Here is a 19,139-nt window from a genome sequence, read left to right as displayed (position 1 = left end):
CGGACTATCTCCAAAAGCGTGGGAGGGGCATCTCGGGCGACAGAGGAAACTGTGGGAGAGGACGAAGACGGCACAGCGAGGTAGAGGGCTGAAAAGTATGATGCTACACTCAATAAAGGACGTGGGTTTGTGAAGCGCTGGCTTGTTGAAGTCGGAGTGTCACTCGCCGTTCACAGTTCGCTTCGCACCTAAAGGATTGTGGTATGTTCAGACAAATCGGGGAGATGTCATTTAGAAAACCTTTGGAATGACGCTGGTGATATGGGGAAATAAATTGCAGATGTTTCATCTGACAATCTATATATGACCGCGCTACGCGTCCACGTCTCGGCGCGTTTTCTTCTGCTTCAAGTTGATCACTTCATGTCTATCACGATGACTATCAATGAGGATCAAATGACAACACCCTTCCAAATGACTAGGAGGATACGTCGTTGCATCTAGACCCTGCTTCATCCCACATCACGGCGGTGTCTCCTCCTCGGTGAGCATGACCACCATGACGAGGGAGGATCCGGTGGACTGAAAGATCAAACACATGCGCATTCTAACCAAATGTTTTTGGAAAGTTGTATTGTTCAGATTGCCCGCTGGCGATGGTATACATTCAAGTGCAACTTTTAGCCTCGACCCGTGGTAATACACGCAGTGGCGCCGTCGCTGCGTTTCAAGGAGAGATTCCCCAGTCCCTTTTTCCCAGAGCGGCATGGGCACTTCCAATGTCCCAGCTACTCATCTCCGCGACTCTCTCGTCTTCTCAAATCCGTCAAGTACAGTCTGCGCGATGTCTTTCGCGTCTCCGCGCTGCGCGACCTCAATGACTTGTTGGCCAACATCCTTCTCCGGCTCGTTCGAAGATTGTGACGAATGCGTGGCCGCAAGGCTCTTGATCTGACCCTCGTTCACCTTGCCGTAGACAGCCATTGCACTAGCAATCATGCTGCTAATGTCGCCGACGTTTCCGGGTACCACCACCGCCGTACCCTCTTTCGCCAACTTGCTGAATGCATCAACATATTTCTCAGCAACACTGAGGCTGACAGCGCTCTGGGCACTATCCTCGCCTTGCTTGATGGCACTCGCGACGGCTTCGATCCCGCGCGCTGTAGCCTGGGCCTTGACCAGGATAGCCTCCGCTTCACCAGATGCCATGTTGATCTGCTCCGCCTTCAACGCCTCAGACGCTAGGATGACGGATTGTTTCCGACCCTCCGCAATGTTGATCGCGCTCTGTCTTTGACCTTCGGATTCCAAGATCTCGGCCCGCTTCGACCGTTCCGCCGTAACTTGTCTGTGCATGGCAGCCACAACCCCTTCCGGTGCGTGGATGTCTCGAATCTCGTACCGCAGGCACACCACACCCCATTCCTGCGCGGCTTCATTGATGGCTTGTGTAATATTGGAGTTAAGGCTCGCTCGTTCCCTCAGGACGTGATCTAATGTCAGCTGGCCGATCTCGGATCGCATCGTCGTCTGGGCGAGTTGTGAAATAGCATATTCTGCATCCTCCACGCCGTAACTGCAAACAACCTTAGCTAAACTGCTTCGTCCTGACCGAGGTCTGACCCTACCTCGCTTTGTACGCATCGAACACTCTTGTGTAGAGCACGCCATCTAGCTCAAGCGTGACATTGTCCGCAGTGATTGCGCTCTGACTGGGAATCTCGATGGCCGATTCTTTCAACGACTGGACGTAGGCGATACGCTTTCCAAATTGTTAGCTTCCGGGTGGTGCACAAACGCGGGAGTCCGTCCATACATCAATTATTGGCAGCAAAATGGCAAGCCCGGGTTGCAGGATCCGATGGAACTTGCCCATGCGCTCCACGATCCAAGCGGTCTGCTGCGGTACGAAGCGAATGATGGTGTTGGCGGGTAAGCTCGACTGCCGCTGGAAGTAGGTGGGTGGCCCTGAGGAGCTACTTGCACCAAAGCCTGAAGGGCCAGGAAACAGCAAGTTTGTGTTTGTTGAGAACTGTCTCCTGCTCCATACTGCCATAGGAGAGCATGCTAGAGCGGAGGGCGGAAGATCTCCATAGCGAACAGCACTGGCCAAGCGATGCGCTCGACGGGGGATCCGTCGGAGTGCTGTCTTGGATATCTCCATGACTGGACTGTTGCCCGACGCAATGTGATTGCGCTTCGAAGACGGACTGCGAGGATGGCGGTGGAATGAGAAGAAAGGCAGGCAACTGAAGACACGCAGACGGAAGAATGTCTCGCTCCGCAACGATTACATAACGAGCAAGGCTATAATCTGACCAATCAGAGCACGCTCCTGGTTGGGTGCGGGATTGTTACTCTGTACTGTTCAACACGCTCTTGCTGGTCACCACCCAGTACTGCGGATATGGGAATGCAATGCTGAGCGTGTGCAAACACTGCGTGCTCCGTTTACTACGCTTACAGATTTCACGACTTTCGCTCAGTGGAGGTGCGTTTGGTTGTAGCTGACACGTCCGGGAATGCGTATGAGTATGCCAACATAGGTCAGGCAAGGATATAATGACCCAAGTCTCTGCACTGTCTTGATTCATGCGGGTTTAATGAGTATATAGAAACTTTCTCGCCACGCAGGATGCGCTCGTGGGATAAGAGGAGGTCATGGCATCGAATTGACCCAGTGTGGCAGCCATTCTGCCGTCCTCTTGTCTTTAGATTGAGATCGATGGCGATCCGATCAACCAAGCTCAAGTGCAAGTGTGCCCTTGGTGGCGTTTCGTAGATTCATGAACGTCGAGCGAGACACAGCAGCAGTGTCTGTGATATATCGAGACGGAAGCGATGAGAGTTCGATTGACCATATCATTCTGTACATATCCCATGGAGGTACAAATATGGCCTGGGGATAATATTTCCCAGGCGGAAAACGCCACCACCAAAAAAAGAATATGGAGACGTTTTCCAGGTTCGCCGCTCAGCCATTTACTTCCTGTACCACAGTCTCGTGATACGGGTATGTCGCACTGCAATCAAGGTTAGCTGCCGCACAACCAGAAGCTGTGGCCGAAACCAGGACAGGAATAGGTGCTTACTCTTCTTCTGTAGCTGGAAGATACCGTACATCAGAGCCTCACTGGTCGGGGGACATCCAGGAACGTAGATGTCCACGGGAACAATCCGATCGCAGCCTCTGACCACACTGTAGCTGTAGTGATAGTAGCCACCGCCATTGGCGCAGCTGCCCATACTGACGACCCATCTCGGATCGGGCATTTGGTCGTAGACCTGTCTCAAAGCCGGAGCCATTTTGTTCGTGAGGGTGCCGGCCACAATCATCACATCACTCTGTCGCGGGGACGCTCGAAATATAATTCCCAGTCTGTCTTGATCGTACCGTGGTGTGGACAGATGCATCATCTCGACGGCACAGCAAGCAAGACCGAAGGTGAGAGGCCACAACGAGCCCTGTCGCGCCCAGTTGGCAATCTGATCAAGTGTAGTGAGCGCATATTGCATGGCGCCTTGTTTCTTCTCCTGTGATGGGAGCGGCACTTCGCGACGGATGCCGCCTGTGACGGGTAACCGCGAGCCATCGTTCGAGGTCGTGGCTGGAGTGACTGAGGTAGCTGATTTCGGGGTGGAAGATGAGATCGATGCTGCCGGGGCTGCTCGTATTAAGGAGAAGGGGACAGTCGTGGACGCTATACAAATGTTATCATCAATCGTTGCCATTGTTGTGGCGAAGAGCTCTGGCTTCCGAATTTCGTACCTCGCAGGGCTCGTGGAGCCACGGTTCTTGACAAGGACATCATCTTGCCGCAAGAAAAGATGTCTTTGTTATTCCTGGAATGGCCGCCAGGAAGAAGAATGAAGTAGCCGTCGAAAAGAGGTGAATGCGCATTCACAATGTACAGAAGTCGGGAGGCTAAAGGTCGATAATGCCTCTTCGCCTTCCCGGCCAAATCCAATTTCGAAGCTCGCTCATTGGCCGAATGTGGCTTCCGCGCTCCTCTCCTCTCAAACAGCGAGATTTCTCCAACAACCAGGCACCGTTGTTCTATAGGATGCCTCGACCATATTACTGCGTGGTCATGCTGTTCCGTTCACTGACTCGACTACTTGAGCAGCTACTTGATGGCCCTCAATTCCACGCCGGCCATTGCTTGCATTGGCATCATCGGCAAACATGCAAGTGCTCTGCAGCGCCAATTGTTCGATACCGTTCCTGACCTCCTCTAGGACAATCCGCTACATATCTCCCTGTTCCCACCGCATCAAGATGAAGACTTGGACATGACATTCCTGCTCAATTCCTGTCTCGACATCTTTGACCTCCGAGCACGAACGAAGACCCTCGACCAAGACCTGGGGCTTTTGCAAGCGATCGACGAGCGACTGGCCGCCTATGGCTGGCTCACCAACACTGGTATAAAGTTCATCATCGTCGTAGACATGATGGGACGCCCGCCTCCCCCAGACGAGGACAAGCGAAGGTTCCCGGCGGTTGTGGGCCTACGAGACGCCGACTTGAAACCCGCCTTTCGTGCAGTGCAGACTGCATATATTCAACTCATGTTGAACCCATTCTACTCGCCGGACGACCGAACGCCGCTACAGATCGCCAATTATGGGGGCCAGAGCCCTGAGATCACCAGCAAGAGATTCATCAACGAGCTACAACGGATTGGGAAAGTATGGGCACCGGGTGTCGCAAACATATGAATATGCGTCTACAGAACCGGCACTGTGGGTCTCCCGAAAGAGCAGCAAATGTTGGAATAAGTGAATGCTTTTCCGCGAGCAACAGCCTAAGACATACTCATGGCTTGAGCTCACCGACGGCGGCATCGATCTTGGCTGCAGTCTCACCGACTTCCGCCGCTGTGGTCGCGGCCTCTTGCTCCTCCTTGGAAGGAGTTTTGATCAGCGGAACCTCATCCATCTTCGTGTCTGGATTCGCCAGTTCAGTATTGTCCTCCGCCACAGCAGGGTTTTCAGCAGTGGCTGCACCTGTGGCAGCTGGTCCTCCAGTCTCCTCTGCCCCCTGAGTCTTGATATACTCGAGCACGGCGTCCAAAGTCTTTGCGGGACCTGCCTGCTCCCAGACACGGACGACGCCTTGTTTGTCGATCACGACGACGCCTCTTGTGGTCGACTTGCCTGGACCAGGTTTCTTCATTCCGATCGCCTCGGTCAACGTGGCGCCAGGATCGCACTGGTTGTTTGTATGCATGCGTCAGCCTAAGCACAATGCGGTCGGAGAGGGAGCATGATTGCTCAAAGTAGGGCAGTGTGACTGGCACTTACCAAGAGTTGATACGGCAGCTTTTGTTTAGTAGCAAAAGTCGTGTTGGCCTTAGGACTGTCGGTGCTAAGGCCGAACACCGACAACGAAGCCTCGGTGATGGCGGCATAGTTGTCACGGAACAGACAAGCTTGGGTTGTGCCTATCACCACGTGGCAAGGCCGAGTGTTAGTCTCAGTCTCCAGCAATGGCACTCGGAATACGTGACAGGATCCAAATCCTGTGTCGAACCAGGGAAACAGAGAATGCAGGAGGTTGAGGGTTGGGGCATTTGCAACACCCAAACACATGAAAACGACAGCATTGCTAGGGCATGACTTACAGCCTGGCGTACTGGCCCTGGGATACGTGAACAGAACAACTCCCTTGCCACTCTTGTCCAACAAGTCCTTAAGCGTGACGCTCGTACCGTCGTGCGTCTGGACAGTACCTCCGAAGCCGTCCGGGTCAATGCTCTCTCCGACAGCGATTTTTCCCTTCGCACTTGTACCTCCATGACCGTTTGCCTTTGCAGGTGCTTCCACGGCGGTTGGACCACTACTGGTGTCGTCACTCTTCTTGGAAGATACTGCTCCCTTGGCTTTCTCCGCAAGTTTCTTGACGGTGCTTGTACTACCGCCGCCTCGTTTGGCGTTCGGTGGCGGCGTAGCCGTTTCCTTTGGAGGAGGGCGTTTGCGGAGTTCGACCATTCTCGCGGTATTTGATCGAGGACAGTAGGTGGAAGTGAGCTTACAGATAGCGAAAGATGATCACACTCTTCGGCCCAACAGTGATGGACTGCCTGAATATCCTAATAGGACAGTTTCCTAAAGTGTGTCCGTGTGTCCGTGTGTTCGTGTGTCGATATAGCTTGCCAGTCGTCTTTCAGCCGCCTGTACAACAAGCTCTGTCGCCTGGATGAGTGTCAGTATTTGATTGTCCGACTCTTGCAAATGGTGTCGAGTAACGAAATGACACAAAACCAGAATCGCGCTTCTATGTATGTATCATGCAGTAGTCCGTCCACGGTGAGTAGAACGAGAATGAGAGAACGCCGTGTAGCTTCATGTAGCTTCATGTAGCTCCTGCGTGTCGTCGATCTGTTGTGATCGCCCCGGATCTTCTCTTCTTGGTTCCCACGATGCAAGGCAGACCTGGGTTAGACCTGGTCCTTCCAAGATCCCTGTCCACTCCCGCTCGTGAGGAAATGGCGAGGTAGACCACAATTTTTCAAGGAATCCAGCACAGGCACAGTTGTCCAATATACAACAAATCAGTCTCGGACTGCTGACCCATGTTATGCCGACTGTATCTCTGCCCAGCTCTCATTGATTCACACTACTAACTGCATAGGACACACCCAGGAAGGAGAGGAACGGACGTACTTAGTTGGCTGTGGACCAGAGAGAACAGACCGGGCACTTTAGCCGGACTTGAATGAAAGAAACCTCGAAGTATGTGTTAAGAATATGTCGAGATAGATAAATACCTAAGGTAGAGAGCACTGACAGTCCTCGTTAGGGGATCGAAGTACGTAGGGTGTAGTAGGTTGTTGAGGGGAGAGGTGCACAGACAGGTAGGGTGTGAGGTGCGTAGGGAGGTAAGGTAGTGAGTGGTAGGTAGTCAGTCAGTCAGTCAATCAGTCAATCAGTCTATCCCTCCTCCGTAGTCGGTCTTGCGTACTACGTACTACGTACTAGTAACTCTCTACCTACTACAGGTACCTATGTACAATCATTGGTAAGCGAGGGCTGGATGGCGAGACCGGTGGACGCCGGACCCTGACAGCTACCTACTGTACCTTGACCTACCCTACTACCACATAATAAGGCAGCTGTGGCAGCGTAGAAAGAGCTCTATCACCATCAGCATAAGATGGTAAGGACCTCACACGTAAGCTCGAATCACCCCCTCACATCTAGCGGAAGCTGCAGCAGAGTGCATTGTATCCCTGTAGAGATATCAAGCATCTAGCCCGCCGCGTCCTCAGGTTGGGAGGCCTCAGTCCGGACTTGTTCCCGCCAAAAACGCCGCATCGGTCAGTGGCTCTACTTTACGACGAGTAGAATGACCCTCTGACCCTCCAGCCTCCCACGTCTAGCTCCAGAAGGTCGGTCTATAGTACTAGTCAACAACGCCGTTTACACAACACGCGGGGAACATTCCATTGTTTAGCACATTGATATGATTTTCGGACTAGCTAATCGAGCCTCAATGGACTCTCTCTGCCTCGTCACTAGGTAATTATGTTGCCTTTCTCAAAGCAAAGAGTTACTGGCCATGAACCTCCCCAGAAGCGTCCCCTAACAGATCCTTCGCCAATGTCCCTCGACCTGGACTCCTGTAGCTTTCGCTCGAACCCGCCCGAGACATTCGCGGCATGTCCCTTTGACGTGGCCCGAACTACTCGCATTCGATCTCGTGCTTCTCCTTCGAATGAACCAGTACTCTGAATGTTCACGTATGCATAAAGCCATTCTAAGACAAGGAAAACGTGTTGAGGTGGGAGGGGAAGGTCGAAAATGATGTCGTAATAGGTCCAAGCTGACGTGGGACCATGATGGTAGAGCAGAGGGCCACGGGATCAAGTCCCAGGTCCATCCGCTCCAAGGGCAGCAATGATGATGCTGTACTGTCGTACGTGGATAAATTGCTTATGTCTGATGTCGCATGCAGGACGTGTCCCGAAAGACTTGTCGTATCCCAAAAGATTGTGGGTAATCGTAGAGTACTGCATGTTCGAGTGGAGCTGAGTAGCCGTTCAGATAAAGTCTGCGTCTCACGTATCTCGCAGTTCCGGATTTGCCATGTGCTAGAGCAAACCCCGCGCCGGATCCGACATGCCCATTGAGTTGTTGTGTGAAGACCAGCCAGTCTTCGTGGTTGGGAGGATCAGGTTCAGTGCCGAGAACACCAAGCAGTCATTCCGTTTCAACGATAATCGTCAGTGGTTATCCTCGTTGTTCCGGAACGAAGCCTAACGTCGAAGGCTAGAGCATTAGTCAGATGCCATTGTAAACCTCCACGCAGACCGGAGCAAAACGCAGAGGAGATCCCTTACAAGGAACCGAAGGTTTCAGTACTCACATCCTGTCACTTCCTCCTTGGTCGTTGCCGCTCGCGCCTCGTTCAATGACCTTGCGTCGAGAGCTCGAGATGGCGGCTGGTTTACCGGCGGCGGAGTTGTGTTGAGGGGTGGGCACTCCAGTGGCGGCGGCGGTGCCGTTGTGTGCTCGCCGGGGCTTCTCCTCGTCCTCCTGGGTCGGCTGGTTGCCTGCAGCTTGGGCAATGGCCTGAGCGTTCTTTTGGTATTTGTAGACCGTCCAGTCGAACACGTAGTCATACTGGAAGGACTCTCGGACGAACAAGTCGCGGAAGATCTTTCGCAAGTACGAGTAGTCAGGCTTGTCGTCGAAGCGAAGGGACCGAGTGTAGTTGAGATAGATGGCAAACTCGTTGGGGAAGCCACGGCAGAGAACCTCGGTAGGGGTGGTCATCTTCTTCTCCATGATGCGGTCGTACTTCTGCTTTTTGGTGGCAGCCTTAAGGCCTTGCCATGGAAGAGAGCCGCGGCAGAAGTAGAGCATCACGTAGCCCAAGGACTCCATGTCGTCACGGCGAGATTGTTCCACCCCCAAGTGAGTGTTGATCGATGCATATCGAGCGGTTCCGGTCAAGTTCTTGTTCTCACGGTATGGAATGTGGAAATGGGTCTTGGGGTCACGGTATTTCTTGGCCAGACCGAAATCGATGACATTGACCTGATTGCCTCGCTTGCCGATGCCCATGAGGAAGTTGTCAGGCTTGATATCGCGATGGATGAATGACTTGGCGTGAATGTATTCGATGCGGGAGATGAGCTGGTCGGCCAGGAGGAGGACAGTCTTCAGTGAGAACTTTCGGTTGCAGAAGTTGAACAAATCCTCCAAGCTGGGGCCAAGGAGGTCGAGAACCATGGCGTTGTAGTCACATTCCGTACCGAACCAGCGGACAAAGGGGATTCCAACACCGCCAGCAAGAGACTTGTAGACACGAGCTTCGTACTCGAGCTGGGGGTGTTTGGCCTTGACGGATTCGAGCTTGATGGCAATCTCTTCTCCAGAGATGATGTTCGTGCCCAAATAGATATCTCCAAAGCTGCCACTTCCAATCTTTCGTCCGATACGGTACTTGTTACCGACACGCAAATCCTACAATTCAATGTCAGTACCTGAACGACCTGCCACGAAATTCTGAAGGTATTGCTGATGTCCAACTCTTTCCTGCTGAGGTTCGGCATCGAACCACGCAGCCCTTGAACCCGTAATTCCGCCACATACCATGGTCGTCATTTTGATGGTGTTTTGACAGCACCGAGGCTGTACCAATCTTGATGAACGCGAAGATAGATCTGTGATGTAGTGAGGGCTTGAGGACGGGAGGTTCTGTCGAGTTGTTGTGGATTCGAGGAGGAAATTATCTCGACCTCAGCCTGTTTTCAGATGAGGTTAGCACAAGACTTGAAACGTGACTGAGGGCAACATGCATCGACAGGACCAAAGCCACCAGCAGTGGGAGCTGCTCGGGTTAGAGCCAGGCTGTGAAGGAGGTAGATGAAAGAAGGCAAAAGGTGAGAAATAGAAAAAGGAAGGGAAGACCCGGTTGTATAGGTGGCAGAGGGAGAGGCTGCGGAACGATGTGGGCTTTGCAGATAGGGTATGGGAGCGGTAGGGCAGCAGCAAGAGGTGGCGGATGACTAACCTGGTGCAGGACGAGATTGAACTTGAAGGACGATGGCCTGATGACAAGTGAGTCGACGCTCACAAGTCGTCAAGTTGTCGACAAGAGCGAAATGATGATTGAGATGGCGGAAAGGTAGAGGAGGATGAGAGATGAAAGGGTAACGAAGGAGGAGATTAGGATGCAAGGTGTTGAAAGAGGAGGGTAGCAGGTAGGAAGGAGAACCGCAGGCCGGGTCTGGGAGTGGGAGCGGGAGTGGGAGTGGGAGAGGAAAGGGCAAGAGGAGAAGAGTGATGAGAGAGGCGTGTTTTTAGTGGCCACTTTCGCTTCAGTTCCGCGCGCCCTTTCGCCCTTCACCGGCGTTGCAGTTGCAGTTGCAGCTGCAGTTTGAGGCTCGTTTGGGCTTGGCTGATCTATAACTGCCACTGGCAGTGCCACTGCACCGTAGTATGGTCGAGCACCCAACCCCAAATCCGACACCTAGAGCGGCGCCGAACTTGGAGATTCTGCCGCTTATTAGGCGTCCGAGGGTCCCTGCAAGCTCTGCGAACCACTATCTGACGTTATCAGGGTCGTTCCAGGCCTCCTGAGCCCCGACAGCTTGCCCAGGTCTTCTACAAGGACCTCCTAAGCCTCTGCTTTCTGTATCAATATTGTCCAGGCCTAGAATCCTGACCGACCTCATTACGCTGCTACTAGTAGTACGTAGCCTGCGATCTGCAAAACACCAGTCTCTCAAATTGCAATCATCATCATTGTTCTAATTAATTCTCATCTCTATGCATCGACCACGATCCTTTCATCTCGTCATGCCGTTCACGCTCTCGTGATCACTCCATACAGCCCTCCGGCTTCAAAAGCGTTTGCTTCATCGGTTGGGCAGCATTCTTGTCTCATCGGATCCCACCGAATCTGGCCCCATTGGCCAGCCACCTTTCAGTGACATGTCACTCGGAACACAATGGTCATGTCCACCACCCTATTCGAGAGAGAGAGAGATCACGTTCGGATGCGAGGACCCTAGGGTCAACCCTTGAGAATCAACTGAAAGTCCTGGGTCAAGAGATCTGTCCGTTAAGAAAGCCCGGTAGAGCAAACATCAATTGATCGACAACTGTGGCTGGCCCGTGAGGATGGTCCTTTCAAAAACACACTGTCCAATGATATCCTGGACTTTATCGATAAATCGATGAGCTTTTCCAGGTCGAGTCCTTATTGATCGTCGTGGCGTTCCAGCGAGGACACTCGGTCCAGAACTCGACAAGCCCATCACTTCATACAGCATCGTCGATCCGGATTTTAATCTTTCTTCGATCCACAAAGACATAACACGAGACCGCCACGTCGAGTTAAACTTAATCTTCTCGATTGGTGTGGACTTCCGTACTCATTCTCGAAGACGGGATTCGAACCTTTAGTGTCGTGAGTCCTCGTCAATAGCCGAAGCAAGCCTTAAGTGAGGAATGCCCTTTTTTCCTTAATCGAGGGACCGAAACGGGAGCATTGAATAGAGGACCCTCCACGCCGTCATCGTCCCCGGTCTAGCAGTGACTCGATATATTTTCCGGCATCGACGCATCATCACCAACCGTAGCCGTGAACAAACTTTGCACCTGCCAACGAAGAATGGCGACAACATAACTCAGTCCCTCAACGGAACATACTGCTTCCAACCTTCCATACATAGAGATGTGCGAGATTCGCACATATACCCAAGACAGCACAGAATGGCCTGGCCACAGATAGAACCCAGTACACCGCATCTGGAGTTCCTCCTTCTCTCGTTTTTCCTCATTCTCTACGCCTTGTTCTCGGACCTCATTCGGAATCGACTTCATCTGTCTGAACCACCTTTAGCAACATTCACTGGCATTGCCTTCGGTCCATATGGCGCCACAGTGCTCGACCCCGTCGATAGATGGGGCTGGGAAGACAACATCACCCAGGAACTCGCCCGAGTCATCACTGGGGTCCAGTGTTTCGCCGTGGGCATTGACCTACCCGCCGCCTATGTGAAGCGACATTGGAAGAGTATTGGGCTTCTCCTGGGACCGAACATGATAGCCGGGTGGATGATCTCGGCCACAATCGTCTACTACATCCTCAACACCACCTGGCTCACCGCGCTAATTGTGGGAGCCTGCCTGACTCCCACTGACCCGGTCCTTTCAGCCAGCGTCATTGCTGAGGCAAAGTTCTCCCAGCGAATTCCAAAGCGGGTGCGCCATCTGCTGGCTGCCGAGTCAGGCTGTAATGATGGAAGTTCTTTCCCATTGCTCTATGCAGCCTTGTATGCAGTCATGTCAAACTCCGCTGCACACGGGGTTCGTATCTGGTTGACGGACGTCTTGTTATGGCAATGTCTCGCAGGCATTGTTATTGGAATCGCCGTGGGCCTCGTCGCCAATAAAACGCTTAGATTTAGTGAGTCCAGAGGTTATGTGCAAGAGTCGACGCTGTTTGTGTTCTACTTCCTGCTTGCGGTGTTCTGTATCGGAGTGGGAAGCACCCTCGGGCTGGACGACTTTCTGGTCTGCTTCAGCGCGGGGGCAGCTTTCTGTTGGGACGGCTGGTTCTCCGAGCGGACCGCGAATATGAAACTTCCCAGCATCCTGGATCTGATGCTCAACTCAACCATGTTTGTCTATTTCGGCTCCATCATACCATGGGATCAGTACACGGGCAATCTGGCTTCTTGGAAGATGATCCTCTGTGTGGTGCTCATACTTTTGTTGAGGCGACTACCGGCAATCCTGACATTGAAGAGGTTCAACCCCGACATTCGAACGTATCATGAGGCCTTATTCATCGGGCATTTTGGGCCTATTGGAGTAGGTGCTTTGTTCCTCGCCATTGAATCCAGAGCCCGGCTTGAAACTGGAACCTCGGAGCCTCTGCCACATCCACCGAAGCACTCACCTCATCAAGAAGCGCTAGACACGGTCTGGCCTGTGGTCTGTTTCGTCGTCCTTGCCTCGATCATGGTTCATGGCTTTTCTCCCTTCGTTATGAGCGTAGTAGGCCATTTCTCCAGACATCCCAAGGAAAGAGCACCTCTTCTTGGGGCCGAGGAGGAGAGGCTGTACGGGATGGCCACCGAGAATGGCTCGGCAGAGGCTTTAGTCGAGGAACAGTCTGGCGAGGAAGAATTGTGAGAAGCATTCACCGAGCTGAACGACAACTTTGAAAAGTTACCATCCAGTCTTGAGGGCATGTCATCCCCGAGTATTCCAACTTCAGAGACAAATCATTGAACCGGTGTATTCATCAATCGTTGCACATTTTCTACCTCCGTTATCTTTCTACGTATCTCGGAGCCTCGGGACGTACGATATCTGCAAGGAATCTCCGCGTTTGGCGGGGATAATTAAATTGCCGACCGACATCAACGACGGTATCTCTCCATTGTCCGTAATCTCTACACCTACATCTATCGACGAAGACGTAACGTTCTTGGGGAGCGGCAAGCATCTGCAGGACTCAAGGCAAGCTCTCACACATTCACGATGCGGCCCACACAGTCAACTTCGCATCCATATGTCCTGCACACGTCTCGAGGCAGTTTGCGGGGTGTAGAGCAACGCGACCCCTCGGGCAACATCGTGCTCTACCGCTTGACCAAAGTTCCATATGCATTACCACCCGTAGGTCCACGACGCTGGCGACGTCCCCAGCCACTACCATCGGACTTCAGCTTCTCATCGAGCGAAGGGCAAGAGACAGCGGCGGCAATAGAAACGCCCGGCGACTACACCAAATTCGGCCCCATATGTCCTCAACCACACTACGCCCACGGACTGGCCATGGTTGAGAACGCGCACTCGGCGCCGCCCATCGAAAATGTCCAGGACGAAGACTGTCTGTACCTCAACATCTGGGTCCCGGCAGGCAGCCCGCCGTCGAAGGAAGCAGGCTGGCCCGTGCAATTCTGCCTGCATGGCGGCTGGCTCCAGATCGGCGACGCGATGCAGCAGCACGATCACGACCCGTTCGACCTGCTGGCTAATACGGCGCCGAGGATCGTGGTCTCGCCAACCTACCGCTTGAATGTGTTTGGGTTCCTCGGCGGCGCAGATCTGGCGGCGCTGCACGAGGACCCGACGCCCTCGAACTACGGGTTCTGGGACCAGCGGTGCGCGCTGGAATGGACGGCGAAACATATTGGATTGTTTGGCGGCGACCCGAACAACATCACAGTTGGCGGGCTGTCCGCGGGCGCCAACTCGACGTTCTTCCAGCTGAATTACGACAGCCAGCTGCCGGCGGAGCGGCGGTTGATCAGGCGGGTGTTTCTGTGGTCCAATGCCGTCGCGATCCAGCCGAACCCGACGGCCTCGCCCATCCTGACCTCGCAGTTCAACGAGCTGAGTGGTGTCTTTGGCATTCCTGAAAATGCGGCGCCGGCAGAGAAATTGGATCGACTCAGAGCCGTGCCGGCCACGGAGTTGGTGGCCGCGCTGTCGAAGCTGAAGATGCATACGTTCCGCGCCAGCACCGATGGCGATTTCATCAACCCGACGTTCCTGGCGGCGCTGCATAGCGGGACTTTCACGACGCGGCTCTTCCGCAACGGCACCTCCGTCCTGCTCGGCGAGGTCAGCGACGAAAAGGAACTGTACAAGCTGGTCAACCCGCCCCAGAACTACGAGGACCTCTTGACCCAGCTGGCCAACTACTACCCGCCACCTGTCGTCAAGGCACTTTTGGGCTTGTACAAGTTGCCCGAGAAGAAGTCTCCGGACGCCACCGCCTGGGCTGAGGTGTTTAGTCAAATGGTCGCGGACGCCCAGGTGCATGCGTCCCTGCGCGGACTTACGCATGTCTTGTTGAACCCGCCCTCTCGTCCCGGTGTCACGCCGCTGCCGCTGACCCGGGTCCATCGGTACCGCATCGCCTGGCGTGCAAAGGCCCTTGACAACTGGTACAAGCCTGAAGTTGGAGTCTGTCATTCCGCTGACATCCCCGTTTGGTGGGCCTCCGGCTGGCGCTACGACTATACCGATAGCGACAAGGCCACGGTTAAGAAATTTCTCGGGCCGTTCGGTCAGTTCCTGTACGGCGAGAAGGTGGACTGGCCGTGCAGTGGGGAGGATCGGCTACGGCTGTTGGATCAAGACGGCCAGATCCATGACGACGCCCTGGATGAGTTATGGGACCGCGGGTTGCAGGTCTGGAATGGTGTTTGGGAGGCGCAGAAGGAGTCTGTGGCCACAGAAGAGGAAAGCAGTTTATAGATGGGAGCGACTTTGGCCTGGTTTAGACAGGACAATCCTGTATATTGAGTAGAACACGCCCAAACCTACCCTTGTTGGTGGTCGTCGTCGGCGAGGAAGAAGATCGAGTTGAAAATATCAACCAGGCTTTTGTACACTGCATACACACTACTAGTATGTACCTTATTTGACTCCGGGCATCGGGCGACCGCAACGCGGCCCGGCCCTTAAAATCCAGTGGCGTGAGGAAGGAGGATAGGGACGTCACCGCCCGAATGCAACGAGGGACTTGCCATCGTGCGGAAAAGGTATCTGATTGATTGATTGTTGGGAATCGAAAAGTGCGGCGTAGGCAGAACTGATCCTCCCAGAGCGAGGAGCCGGCATGAGGCCTTTTGAACAGGCAGTATAAAACTCGCAGTAGGCAGGAAGCTTGCTGTATGCAAGGTCGAGGAGACAGCAAGACGTGGGCGCAAGAGTGAGCTTTACATGATGCCCAAAAGACGTGTGTGTTCCTCCCATGGCATATTGCACCATCTTCGACCGTCGGTCTGCCCCGTGTGCAAAGGCTTCCAGTTGCAGAGAGGCCTCTAGTATACGAGATAGTCCTAGGCCCGCGGAGCTATGCCGACTCCTTCGATGACTTAGATAGCCTGGAACAACAACAATGCTTTCAAAGTTTGTTGAGTAGTATTGACATGGGTATTATCTATGTGTTTCAGCATTACACTGCATTCGTGCTTCTTCGCTTTCCATAGGTAGACGCCCCCAGCTCTCGTAATTCCCATACTCCGCCAACGGAACTTGAATGGTCCGCTGCATGAATGTAACACTCCTCACATTCGATCCCGAGTAAGAGCGCGAGATGTTGACTCCGGAAAGCTCAAGTTGAAAGAAACAAGTCCAGGCCCAAGTCCAAAAACACAAAGCTCTGAGCTGTATGATAGAATGTCGTTGCCGCTGTGCAAATATCCCCACAGTATGTTAAACGCATCTGCGATCTCGGTTGCTGAGATGGGTGGGTTGATTCTCAAGAGCCGGCGTCCATTTGAAAAGGTTGATACAGAACAAGTCAACAAGATTACAAGGCAATACCTGTGCCCGGTCCAAGTTTTGACGGTCCAACGGGAGAGTTGCGTCGGTCTCGGAAACTGCTAGCGGAGTTGCTTCGCCGTCGAGTCACCACTGCCATTGGCTTAGGTCCCCTGCCTCCATAGGGATCTGGAGACACGCTGCGCTTTTGCTGTGGTCGAGGCCCGGGAGACAAGGGTCGAGGCGCTTGATTAAAGACTCCAGGACTCATCGATCTTTCCGCTGGGCTCATTGGACTCCGAGCACTCGCGGGGCTCATAGCTCTTTGGCCTCCGGCGGGACTCATTGACCTCGACACTGGACTCATGGGCCGTTGAGAGGGAATAACAGGTCTAGGCGTGTTGAAGTTGGGAACGACGCGGCCTTGTGGAGCGCCAGCCGGTGACATTGGCCGAGACATTGGGCCTTGCCCTGGCGGCGGTGGACGAGCATACTGGTTCAAGTGCGATGGCTTAGGCTTCGACGGTTTAGGTGCAAGACAGGTTCTGGGAACCACACCCTGCTGAGAGCGGTCAAGGCGAATGCAAAGAGCCTGGAGACAAGGTTAGCCAGCTGATTAGATCCAGAAGCATGTATAAGATCTTACCCATCCATCATCATACTCGTGAAGCAAGCGGACAAGTTGGCCAGACTTCAACTCAAGTTCGTCGTCCATGGAAGGCTTGAAATCTAACAGAACACGGAAGACGTTGCCTGAAGGTGGTTCGGTACCAGCCGCGACTGCAGCATCTGAAGTAAGGGTTGCCGGCGTCGAAGGAGCTGTTGAGGATGCATCTCGCGCGCTTAGCTCAGCTGGCGCAGCTGTGGCCAAAGATGATAGGGGTTGACTCGGAGCGGGAGCCGAGCGTGCTGCCATGGCTGGTTCGTGTGCTTTGGCAGATTCTGGAGCTGGAGTCGGGGCTGGCTTTGGTTCAGCAGCAGCCGCCGCGGCGGCAGAAGCAGAAGCAATAGCCATTGCGGCTGCAGCGGCCCCAGCCAGTTGGTTGACTGGTCCAGAGTTGTTGGCGACGGGGGCAACAGCAGCCGGTGCAGGAGCTTGAACTTGCTTCTCCGGGTCGGCAAAAGGATTCTGAGGATCAGCGAATGGATTGTTGACGTCGGGATCTTCAGGACCTTGAGGAGCTGCGGCTGGGCCACGAGGTCGAGGTGACGGTGACAGGTTACGAGACGGTGCAGAGCCTGATTGCCTGACTGTGTTCAATAGATTACCGCCGCTCATTCTGCTCTTGGATGCTGGTCCCATGAATTCTGGCAGCATTCGAGAGACAGGTCGGAGGCTCAACCGTGGAGCAGCAGCACTAGGCGGTGGACTCCTATCGATCATCTCGGTAGCTGCACCTGCGCCATAGGTGGACTTCTCGTTGTCTTTGTTCGCTTGAGCCTCACGTGCTTTCCTCTTCTTCCCCAGTAGCCAGAATAGGAAGAGGGCGAAGAGACCGACGGCCGCAATGACACCAACCGCAATGCCTGCTTTGGCGCCCGCAGACATGCCAGCGCTTGACGAGGGTGGGTTGGCTGAGGAAGAGCTAGTCGTGGCAGAAGCAGGCGCAACAGAGCTTTTAGCAGTGCTGCTACGCGTGTTACTCCCAAAGACGTCCGATGCCGTAGGAGAGGCTTCCAAAGAGGTTGTCGCCGGCGAGCTTAGAACAGCCGCTGATGTAGACGAGTCCTGCGCAACCACAGTCTCGGTCGGGGCTGTGGAGAATTCGAGTGGTGCAGAGGTTGCTGCCGCAGTTGCTGTCGCTGGATCCAAGGCTGTCGCAGCTGTAGCTTGAAGACTGGCTTGCGAAGACGCACTGGTAAGCGTGGTATAGCCTCCGATGACACCGGTGAAGGTTGGCTGCGCCGTTACATAGACGACGGTGTAGGCGGTACCGCCAACGATACTGATGCCATTCTGTCGTTTTGCCAAGTCTGCCATCCTCTCGTGGTAATGTTCGTGGGCGTGAGCCATATTGCGCTCTTGAACAAACAATCTAGATCTTCTCGAAGCGCCCAAAGGGGTGTCAGATGGACGGTTGCTTGCCGTCCGTGATGGAGAAGGAGCTGTCCTCGGCTTCGGCCGGACAGGTAGTTGGAGGCAGAGAAAAGGTTCACGGCGCAGCTGGCGGACAGCAAAGGAGCGACCAAAGTCTGATGTTAAGGAGACTGAGGTATTGTCGATAAAAGAGGGGCGACAATACACTCTTGAATAGAATGAATCGAAGAAGAAGAGTTCAAGTCGAAAAGAAGTGCCGCAAAGTCTTACAGCCCGTGGTGAAGGAGACACAAGCCGGTAAAGGCGCGAGGGAACTCAGGTGTGTGCAATCGTAAGATTCATTCGAGTGACGCGCCGATGGCGAGAAGTGGTTTGACGCATGAGTTCGGTTGTTCGAGTTCGAGTTCGAGTTGGGCAGAAGGCGCAGTTTACAAGGAAGTGGAGGGGGTGTGGGAAACACGAATCGACGGCAGATTCAGAGCAATTGCAGGCTGCCAATAGGAGCAGAGAGAGGAGACAACAAGGACCAAGGCTGGGCACAGCTGATTGGTGTTCCTGAATTAGTATCGAGCCACTTTGGCATTTAAGCTTAATGTGGTTTAGAGGCTGCGGTACCTGCAGCACTTAGTGAAATTGCACAGAAAGTGGCAGCCTGACACCTGGACGCCCACGATCATCGATTCTTCCACCACGAGCTTCACTCACCCACAATGATTAGCCACGGCAAAGATTAATGACAGCGGCACTGTGGGTGTTTGCGAGAATTCATTGCTCTGCTGAGTCTCTTCAAATTCACAGTTGGGGCAATGCATCTACACTTCAATGCGTAGGTAGCAATAGTGCGCTGGTCACAAACATGCCTGCAGGCGGATGCTGTTTCAGGGGTCGACGATCGTCACATCGCAGCCGA

The 19,139-nt window shown here is 53.8% G+C and overlaps 8 protein-coding genes across 8 annotated transcripts; 3 read left to right on the top strand and 5 right to left on the bottom strand.

Moving 5' to 3' along the window:
• Window positions 1-732: 732 nt before the first annotated feature.
• A1O1_08010 (cell division cycle 20-like protein 1, cofactor-APC complex) lies at window positions 733-2,107 on the bottom strand (the record flags this gene model as incomplete). The annotated part of the gene is made up of 3 exons (XM_007728874.1): window positions 733-1,519; window positions 1,572-1,705; window positions 1,760-2,107. 3 exons carry the CDS (start codon window positions 2,105-2,107, stop codon window positions 733-735), a joined length of 1,269 nt encoding a protein of 422 aa, XP_007727064.1.
• Window positions 2,108-2,925: 818 nt separating this feature from the next.
• A1O1_08009 (NADH-ubiquinone oxidoreductase 19.3 kDa subunit, mitochondrial) lies at window positions 2,926-3,675 on the bottom strand (the record flags this gene model as incomplete). Its single annotated transcript, XM_007728873.1, has 2 exons — window positions 2,926-2,966; window positions 3,036-3,675. The coding sequence occupies 2 exons, from the start codon at window positions 3,673-3,675 to the stop codon at window positions 2,926-2,928; spliced, it is 681 nt and encodes a 226-aa protein (XP_007727063.1).
• A 561-nt stretch (window positions 3,676-4,236) lies between these two features.
• A1O1_08008 (uncharacterized protein) lies at window positions 4,237-4,665 on the top strand (the record flags this gene model as incomplete). Its single annotated transcript, XM_007728872.1, has 1 exon — window positions 4,237-4,665. One exon carries the CDS (start codon window positions 4,237-4,239, stop codon window positions 4,663-4,665), a length of 429 nt encoding a protein of 142 aa, XP_007727062.1.
• A 97-nt stretch (window positions 4,666-4,762) lies between these two features.
• Window positions 4,763-5,937, bottom strand: A1O1_08007 (uncharacterized protein; the record flags this gene model as incomplete). The annotated part of the gene is made up of 3 exons (XM_007728871.1): window positions 4,763-5,158; window positions 5,251-5,390; window positions 5,571-5,937. 3 exons carry the CDS (start codon window positions 5,935-5,937, stop codon window positions 4,763-4,765), a joined length of 903 nt encoding a protein of 300 aa, XP_007727061.1.
• Window positions 5,938-8,310: 2,373 nt separating this feature from the next.
• On the bottom strand, window positions 8,311-9,558 carry A1O1_08006 (CK1/CK1/CK1-D protein kinase; the record flags this gene model as incomplete). Its single annotated transcript, XM_007728870.1, has 2 exons — window positions 8,311-9,417; window positions 9,547-9,558. 2 exons carry the CDS (start codon window positions 9,556-9,558, stop codon window positions 8,311-8,313), a joined length of 1,119 nt encoding a protein of 372 aa, XP_007727060.1.
• A 2,115-nt stretch (window positions 9,559-11,673) lies between these two features.
• On the top strand, window positions 11,674-13,101 carry A1O1_08005 (uncharacterized protein; the record flags this gene model as incomplete). Its single annotated transcript, XM_007728869.1, has 1 exon — window positions 11,674-13,101. The coding sequence occupies one exon, from the start codon at window positions 11,674-11,676 to the stop codon at window positions 13,099-13,101; it is 1,428 nt and encodes a 475-aa protein (XP_007727059.1).
• A 351-nt stretch (window positions 13,102-13,452) lies between these two features.
• On the top strand, window positions 13,453-15,180 carry A1O1_08004 (uncharacterized protein; the record flags this gene model as incomplete). The annotated part of the gene is made up of 1 exon (XM_007728868.1): window positions 13,453-15,180. One exon carries the CDS (start codon window positions 13,453-13,455, stop codon window positions 15,178-15,180), a length of 1,728 nt encoding a protein of 575 aa, XP_007727058.1.
• Window positions 15,181-16,240: 1,060 nt separating this feature from the next.
• Window positions 16,241-18,205, bottom strand: A1O1_08003 (uncharacterized protein; the record flags this gene model as incomplete). The annotated part of the gene is made up of 2 exons (XM_007728867.1): window positions 16,241-16,783; window positions 16,838-18,205. The coding sequence occupies 2 exons, from the start codon at window positions 18,203-18,205 to the stop codon at window positions 16,241-16,243; spliced, it is 1,911 nt and encodes a 636-aa protein (XP_007727057.1).
• Between the last annotated feature and the right edge of the window lie 934 nt (window positions 18,206-19,139).

The sequence above is a fragment of the Capronia coronata genome (genome assembly GCF_000585585.1).
Source record: "Capronia coronata CBS 617.96 chromosome Unknown acBCG-supercont1.7, whole genome shotgun sequence".
Lineage (NCBI taxonomy): Eukaryota > Fungi > Ascomycota > Eurotiomycetes > Chaetothyriales > Herpotrichiellaceae > Capronia > Capronia coronata.
The sequence above is the reverse complement of the archived record's forward strand: the minus strand, read 5'-3'. Positions and strand labels throughout refer to the sequence as shown.